The following is an 8271-nucleotide window of genomic DNA, read 5'->3' as shown; positions in this document are numbered from 1 at the left end:
AGGAAATACTAAATTTTACTCAAAATTAATAACATTTGCGACCAATATTTCTTTTATTAATTATACTCCTTTAGTATGTGAAAAAATCACATTTTTTCATTTTGAGATGTTCTTAAAGTGCAATTCTCACTCCGACTTATTTCCTCATTTTTTTCTTCATAAAATCAAATAATTTTTTAAAATGTATACCGAATTAAAATGGGATTATAAATGGTAGGTGGAGTGACATGTTTTTGATCGATGGAATAACGAGGCATCGTATGCACCTCACGATTTACCTAACTACTCCCCAAGTCTAAAAATTAATGATCTAAACCCAAAACTACACCTCACTTTTGAAAATAAACAACGAAAGAAGTGATTATATAATCAAATTCAGGCCTTCGATTTACTCCAACAGCTATTTGAATTGCTGCTTATATTTCAATTTATATGAATTAAACTCTTTTATTATTATAGAAATCTAAATTGGAGGAAGTGAGAGTTGAGCATGAGGGAAGTGAGAATGGAAGATTTGTTGCGAAGTGGGCTTCCACTTGAAGAAGCGAGAGATTTGGAGCAACAGCTCAATAATGTAAGCACAATTGGCGGCGGAGCAGTTGAGGTGTGGGCTCGGATCACGGCTGCTAGGCTGCTGAAGCCATGGCATCCACATGCCCTGCACCAGCTTATCTACTACTCCATCTACCGCCATCACGATCCATCCATCCATGGCCCTCCTCCCTACTGGTTTCCCTCTCTGTAACTCCCTCTCTCTCTTGTTGCTTAATTTGTATTCTCATTTACTGCAAAACCTTGATTCAAGCCCCAAATTGATTATAAATTTGGGAAGTCTGCTTCAATTGATTCAACTCAAGTCCCAAATTGATTATTGAATTCATTAAAAGAGTGTATTGCTTGTTGGATTGAGCAAATGTGAGGGGTTGTAACTTGTAAGCTTCTATCTCTATTAGTACATGATTTCAAAAATGGAATTTGAAGGATTTCAGCATAGAACTTCAATTTTCTTCGTGTGAACAAATTGTTTTTGGTTACAAGATCCAAGGCAAAATGTACAAACTTGGGGAGGCTTATGGAGGCTCACGGTCCTCTCGCGTTAGGGAAGTTATACAAGGACCCCATCACGAGCTTCAGAAACTTCCATCGCTTCTCGGTGAATCATCCCGAGGCAAGAGCCTGTTTGCATTTCTCTTTCAAGCAAATGTGTTTGTGTATTCGCGATGAACGACTTTTCTGGTGAGTGTTTGCAGGTGTACTGGCAATTTATACTCAATGAGCTATCTGTTCAGTTTTCTGTGCCACCGAGATGTATTCTTGATTTATCCGACAAGACTAAGCATGGTGGGACGTGGCTGCCTGGTGCGGTGCTCAATATAGCCGACTGCTGTCTGCAATCAAGCACTTACCATAAGAAGCATGATGACAGCTTAGCGATTATATGGCGGCAGGAAGGTCGTGATGAGCACGATGTCGAGAGGATGACACTAAAGGAGCTCCGTGAACAAGTGATGTATGGTTTGAGCCATCTGGCTTTACAAATATCATTCTTCATTATTAAATTGTTATATGAATAACTCTCCGTGATGTTATGTATTGCATAGGAGTGGTGTTGGGGTGAGTGTGTTTAGGGGCGTGTTATGGCGGTCATTATTCTAGCTTGCTAAAGTATTTTTTCCTCGATTTTGAGCAGGTTGGTAGCAAATGCACTGGATTTAGAATTCTGCAAGGGAGATGCTATTGCCATTGACATGCCCATGACCAATATTGCGGTCATCATATATCTAGCAGTTGTACTTGCTGGACTAGTAGTCGTGTCAATTGCCGACAGCTTTGCCCCTAAGGAAATTGCAACGCGCTTACGTGTATCAAAGACAAGGGCTGTTTTCACTCAGGTGGTCATAAATCTTAATTTGGTTTCTTTATATCAACATGACAAGTGAGATATTTGAAATTTATCACAAAATTATGCCCTTTCTGCTAGAATCCCCCTTAAAGAAAGGCGTAGATTGTTTATTTTTTTAGTCTAGCGTTTTAGGATTTGTTGAAATGCAGAATCAATCATTTTATATGTGAAGAGAAGAAATATGTGTGTAAATAAACTTCGTATCTTATAAGAAGTATAACTGACGATAAAAGATGAGGGAAAGTAGTCAATTTTATGAATAAATTTAATGATGCTTCAGCTCAGGCACTAGGTCTCTGAGACTTTGGTGTGTTGCATTTTGTTATTCTTTGTTTGGAAATTGCTAACTTAAAGATATTCAGGATTTCATCTTAAGAGGGGGGCGGAGGTTTCCATTGTACAGGTAATACATGCGTTTCCAGTAACAGAGAATATCTGTAGTGGAAATTAACTTGGCCAATCATGTTTAAATTCCATTTGGGGATCCTTTTGTGTTCTTTAATTATATCTAAGCTAGTCACTTTCTTAGATAATCTTGTATGCATTGATCTCATGGTGCAGTCGTGTAGTAGAAGCCGGCCCAGAAAGAGTGATCGTCATCCCTGCATCTGGAGAAGATATAGGCGTTCAGTTGAGAAGCCAAGACTCGTCTTGGAAAACTTTTCTTTCAAATGCATATGCCCTACCAAGGTATGCAACTGCTCAAGAATCAACAAGACTTTCTTTTCCTAAGATTGCAGTATCAAAAACTCTTCTTTTGGCAGATGGAACTATTATAAACCAGTTCACCAGCCCATCGATGCTGTCACCAATATCTTGTTTTCATCGGGCACCACAGGAGAGCCAAAAGCCATACCATGGACTCACCTTTCTCCAATCCGTTGCGCTACTGATTCATGGACACATCTCGATGTTCAAAGTGGGGATATTGTTTGCTGGCCTACAAATCTAGGATGGGTTATGGGTCCTATTTTACTCTATTCGTGCTTTCTAACCGGTGCAAGTCTAGCTCTCTATCATGGTTCTCCTTTAGGCCGCCCTTTCGGAAAATTTTTCCAGGTAACTTCTTGCCAACATTTTAAGCTACCGTGTCATTCTGTATATGTAGCTTCTAAAAGCTTTTATTCTTATACATGCACATTTTTTTATCAAAAAGGATGCTGGAGTAACTGTTTTAGGAACTGTTCCGAGCTTAGTAAAGACATGGAAGAGTACAAATTGTATGGAAGGCATAGACTGGACAAAGATAAAGTAATTTCCACTTTTACCCTTTCAACATGTATGTATAATCTATAGAAAGGCAAAGACTTTCTACAATAACGAACTCTGCAGGTCATTTGGTTCCACCGGAGAAACCTCCAGCATTGATGATGACCTCTGGCTCTCCTCAAGGGCATTTTATAAGCCTGTTATCGAATGTTGTGGAGGCACCGAGCTTGCATCATGCTATATCTATGGAAACCTTGTGCAACCCCAGGCTTTTGGAGCGTTTAGCTCCGCTGCAATGGGTGCTGGCTTTGTCATACTGGATGAAAATGGAACCCCTTATGTAAGTAACTCTTTCCATTTGGATCGATCATGTTTTACTCGTTGCAGTTGGAGAATTTCCAGTGCTTTTTCTTTGACAGCCCGACGATGAGCCTTGTGTTGGTGAAGTGGGCATATTTCCTCTTCACATGGGTGCATCTGATAGGCTGCTGAATGCTGATCATGAAGAGGTTTACTTCAAGGGTATGCCTATGTACAAAGGAAGGGTATGGTTTTCTTACTAGTTTTTCAATGCTTTTAGTAGAATCAACAAATGAATCGAACGTTGTGTTTTCAGCAACTTAGGAGACATGGCGATGTCCTGAAGAGAAGCGTTGGCGGATATTACACGGTGCAGGGAAGAGCTGATGACACCATGAACCTCGGAGGCATCAAGGTATAAGGTTTAGGTTTAGGAAAACCACTCCTTTGTCGGCCTTCCACTTACGACCAAGGGCTTTGTGTGCAGACGAGTTCAGTTGAGATCGAGTGTATCTGTGACCGGGCCCACGAGGGAGTGCTGGAAACTGCTGCGATCAGCGTTGCACCGGCAAATGGCGGGCCAGAGCAGTTGTCTATCTTTGTTGTGCTCAAGAATGGTCTGGACATCAAACCAGATGAACTGAGGTTGAAATTCTCAAAGGCCATTCAGACCAATCTCAACCCTTTGTTTAAGGTTTGCTGCAAAATAAGTTGTGAATGTTTGGGTTGTATTTTGTTGGTTGCTTAGCTAATTTTTGGTCTGAGCAGGTGAGCTTCGTTAAGATCTTACCGGAATTTCCTCGTACAGCATCGAATAAACTGATGCGGAGAGTGTTGAGAGATCAATTGAAGAAGGAGCTTCTGCCGCACAGTAGAATTTAATCTCTACAGAAAATTTCGAGCAAATTTCTATCGCGAGTGTATTGTTTAAACTTTAAAGGTGTTTTGATTTGTAATAATTATTTAAAGTAAATACAGATATAAGGATCTCACTGAAAAATAAAATCTGCTAACTTTCAGTACTAAATCAATAAAAACCTTCAAATTCCATCTATATGCCTTCAAAAATATTATGAAATCTCCAATGAAATTAAGCTTCAACTGTAAAATTAAGTATAACAGCCTATACAAATAACCTAATGCAGTATATACCAAGTGTTTTACACTCACAGCTTCTGACTTACTAATACATAAAGACTTACTAATACATATTCTTTATGTCCCATAATAGTTGTCACACTTTTCTTTTTAGTTTGTCCGGCAAAAAATGTCACATTTTTTTATTTTTTTAGAAAAGGTTATCTCTCACGTTATATAAATATACTATTTTTTCTTTCCACTTGGCATATAAAATAATATTTCCTAAAATATCATGGCATTATTCAAGTGTTACATCTATTTTTGGGACGGGGGAGTATATATTTTTGGCGACAATAATGCAATAGTATCAAAATGTGACTGAATCAATCCATGGAAAAACAGTTCTCTACAAAAATTGGTTTTTTTTCTTATAACCATGTCTAAAAGATCAGAGAAGAGAACTAAGAGTAAAAAATCAATGAAATTGGTACACAAAATGATAGAAGCTGCATCAACCTCAAAAGAATGGACTTTCATTTCCCAGTGATGTAACAAGAACCATACACAAAATCAAACCCATATCATCTATTGAAATGTACCACGCGGTATCGGTTATATCCTGACATGCTTGTCGGAAAACATTTTTACAAAACTTACAAGGCCGGCCATAGGTGAGTGACAATTCTTGTGAAAAAGAGATTCAGACAGGTACTCGCTTTCCACGGTAACGATCAACAAACTGCATTGGGAAACAGTTCGCTACTGAGACATTATATACTGTAAACTGATTAACTGAATATGTACCAAAAAATTATTCCACACCAAGAAAGGATGGTGCAGAATATGTAATAAATACTGGTCGTCATCATGGAAAAGAAAAGGCTAGTACTTCGTACACAAGCACAACTTCCATAATTTATGTGCATTATGTAATATGTAAAAATATAATCCAAAGCTAATCCTATGATCAGTCGGTTCATCTTTCCAATAGAATGAATTTCCATTGAAGTCACAAGCTCAGGTGACAAAATATATAGTTCATACAGCACCCTTCTCCTTTAGACATAAAGTACTGAAAGCAACTAATTTTGAAATATTTGAAATTTTGATCCGATTGTTACATGTCTGTAAATGATGAAATTTGCAAGTTAAACTTTTGAGTTACTGATGGAGCTAAGTATATGACTCTAATAGGGTTTGAACTAAGCAAGGCAGCAGCACTGGAACAATGGATACCACTCTATATTCGATTTTGGATGCGTGTCAAGGCTCTTCAAAGAAGGGATGTGTGCAATAATATGTTTCCGACAATCTTAAGACAGCTTTAAGTACTCAAAATGTAATTTTAAACAGACTCCACATAACTTACGAACTAACTGAACTAGTAGAACTGCTGGAGCACTGGAACTAAAGCATAATACACACAGCTATCATCATGCAAAGGTCTCTGAAAAGCATAGAATATCTTGCCACTAACAAAAAAAATACTACAGCCTTAAGCAATTGTTCTGCAATATTCTACTAGGGTTGGCCAGATGTTAAGGTTGGTGACTGAAGAAAGACAGCAGAACAAATTAAACTTTCTCTTGTTTCTGAATTTTAACATCTTTTATGAACCTGGGTTTTATGGCACAGATCATAACAGAAGACAACAAACTCCTAAGAAAAGATGCCAAAGCAACATTACCGATCTCACAAAAGGTTGCTGGAACAACCATCCGATAATAGGCATCTTCTGCAGAAATACAGCCAGTGTCGGCCAGAAGCCACTGTACCAACGAAATAATTAATAAGCCTCTATCACTAGGGTGGAAAATAAACCAAAGTTTAAAGTAAAAGATTCATCAAGTATAATCAACACTACCTGAAGAGCACAATAAATCCATAAGCCTCAACTATCATGCCTAAGATAGGCCATCCAATGATAACCAAGAAGAAGCCAACACCAAAAGAAATTGTTCCCTGCAATAAACATGAGAAACTTAAAATGAAGAAGCAACACGGGGACTGTTGAAGCCTTAACTTAACCACCACTCCCTGATTAGGGGAAACAGATCATAGCAAGAAAATATGCCTTGAAATTCGAACGCTTCATAAAGAACTGGGCAGAAGACTTGAGCCCAATGGTTAATGTCACGCCTGAGAAGAAAAGGATCTGTTTGAGTAGAACAAAATAATATTAGAAAGATTAGGGTAAAATAATCAATTACTAGCTGAAAGACAACCTACCACTATAGTACTTACATTTCCCATTGCAAGTAGACCTTTATCAAAGAAGAAAATGATCCCAAGAAATGAAAAGAACACTCCGAACCCCGTCAAACCAAGTCCAATTTCTGTTGATTAGAACCAAAATAAGATCAGATCATGCTCAACCGCTTAGAAATTTCGTTCACAAATGATGATCTTAAAAGCCAGACACCAATTCCTATAGCGTAGTTAAAACTGATAGTATAACACTTGGCAATGAGAAATCAAAGGAAAGCGAGAGAATCATTAGAGCTGAGAATTTTTCCGCAAAAATGCACAATGAGATACGATCACACGTTAATATATTCGGCAGAATTTAGAAACACATAACCATGCTTAGCTAATTCCAACCACTCCACAATCAGAATCAAACAGTGTAAATTTAAGCAGCAACAACAAGAGCAGATTAAACTTACTTTTACGATCGTTCATCTCGAAGGACATCATATTCGCCAATTATGATTCAATCAGAAATAAGCTAGATTTGTCAGCAAAATCTCAACCGAAACCCTACACCGCTGCGGATTGGGGGAAAAACAATTACAATCAAATACTCGCACCAAAATAACAAATCACAGCCATAAATATCCGAGAACTTCAGCTGAAAATTGGTCCTTCTCCAAATAAACTCATGTTAAAATAAACAAATGGAGTAAAAGTTAAAAGAGTAATCGCCATAGATCCACTAAACCACCTCGATTCCGATCCCCTAATAAAATATTGAGAACATACGCAATAATAGTTTACATCACAAAATGTTGAGAAAATTAACCCGTAAATATGCGTAACGAGGTAGGAGTGCGAGTTGGAAGAGAAGCAAACCAGTGATATTTGCTGGATGACGTCAATGGAATTGGAATGAAATGAAGAAAATGTTCAATGTAACACATACTACTATAATACAATATGAATAATTGAATATGATGGTAGTAATATTTAATTTATAATGTTAATTGTTAACAAAATATAGTTTATAATCCAAAAAATAGACTAGAAATCCTCTAAATTTAATATCGCTCCCGCAAATATACGATTACCTTTGGCCATATTTGGTTAATGGGAAAGTAAAGTTCGCAAAGAAAATGATTCCTAAAAAAATAAATCATCGGAATATGATTCATAATAACTTTACTTTCCTATGTTTGGAAAATATCAAGATTTTTAATTTTATACTATTTGATTTAAACACCAAATAAAAATATACTCCTACTTATTACTATTTTTATTTATAAAAAGAACAATAATATAATTTTTTTAATAAATTATTAATTACAAATGATAATAATTATATTATTATATTTATTTTTAGTTTAAATATGGATTATCCATCATAATATATAATAATATAATTGTAATTATAGTTACATGGAGTATTATAATCATAAATGAGTATAATAAATATGATTATTATAATTATAATTATAATATTTACGGATAGTATAATTGAATAAATTTTATAATTTAAAATTTCACTACGACTTTATTGATTAATTATTAATTTATAAAATAATAATTATTATTATATAATT

General features: G+C 36.3%; 2 protein-coding genes across 4 annotated transcripts; one reads left to right on the top strand and one right to left on the bottom strand.

The window, feature by feature from the left end:
* The first annotated feature begins 303 nt into the window (after positions 1-303).
* On the top strand, positions 304-4466 carry LOC121765936 (probable CoA ligase CCL12). Its single transcript, XM_042162233.1, has 13 exons — positions 304-741; positions 1039-1168; positions 1251-1510; positions 1691-1892; positions 2266-2306; positions 2465-2593; positions 2668-2962; positions 3060-3154; positions 3236-3452; positions 3532-3657; positions 3729-3827; positions 3900-4106; positions 4181-4466. Exons 1-13 carry the CDS (start codon positions 491-493, stop codon positions 4292-4294), a joined length of 2166 nt encoding a protein of 721 aa, XP_042018167.1. The 5' UTR covers positions 304-490; the 3' UTR covers positions 4295-4466.
* Positions 4467-5005: 539 nt separating this feature from the next.
* Positions 5006-7654, bottom strand: LOC121765905 (vesicle transport protein GOT1-like). 3 transcript variants are annotated; one of them, XM_042162191.1, is made up of 7 exons: positions 7515-7654; positions 7159-7260; positions 6737-6828; positions 6567-6647; positions 6357-6454; positions 6180-6261; positions 5006-5231 (listed from the first exon to the last, which is right to left on the bottom strand). In XM_042162191.1, the coding sequence occupies exons 2-7, from the start codon at positions 7187-7189 to the stop codon at positions 5193-5195; spliced, it is 423 nt and encodes a 140-aa protein (XP_042018125.1). In that variant the 5' UTR covers positions 7190-7260; positions 7515-7654; the 3' UTR covers positions 5006-5192. The 3 variants fall into 3 exon arrangements, with proteins under 3 accessions (XP_042018125.1, XP_042018124.1, XP_042018126.1); XM_042162190.1 differs by having other exon boundaries at positions 7565-7648; XM_042162192.1 differs by having other exon boundaries at positions 7437-7554.
* Between the last annotated feature and the right edge of the window lie 617 nt (positions 7655-8271).

Source organism: Salvia splendens, chromosome 14 (genome assembly GCF_004379255.2).
Source record: "Salvia splendens isolate huo1 chromosome 14, SspV2, whole genome shotgun sequence".
Lineage (NCBI taxonomy): Eukaryota > Viridiplantae > Streptophyta > Magnoliopsida > Lamiales > Lamiaceae > Salvia > Salvia splendens.
This window is presented reverse-complemented; position numbering and strand designations above follow the sequence as displayed.

Excerpts from the sequence above, each read along its gene's own strand:
- LOC121765936 (XM_042162233.1), top strand. The coding sequence starts at position 491 with ATGAGGGAAGTGAGAATGGAAGATTTGTTGCGAAGTGGGCTTCCACTT. Across the intron at positions 742-1,038 it reads CCCTACTGGTTTCCCTCTCT|ATCCAAGGCAAAATGTACAA; the intron begins GTAACTCCCTCT and ends TTTGGTTACAAG. Across the intron at positions 1,511-1,690 it reads GAGCTCCGTGAACAAGTGAT|GTTGGTAGCAAATGCACTGG; the intron begins GTATGGTTTGAG and ends GATTTTGAGCAG.
- LOC121765905 (XM_042162191.1), bottom strand. The coding sequence starts at position 7,189 with ATGATGTCCTTCGAGATGAACGATCGTAAAA. Across the intron at positions 6,829-7,158 it reads CGAGATGAACGATCGTAAAA|AAATTGGACTTGGTTTGACG; the intron begins GTAAGTTTAATC and ends TCTAATCAACAG. Across the intron at positions 6,648-6,736 it reads GTCTACTTGCAATGGGAAAT|ATCCTTTTCTTCTCAGGCGT; the intron begins GTAAGTACTATA and ends CTACTCAAACAG.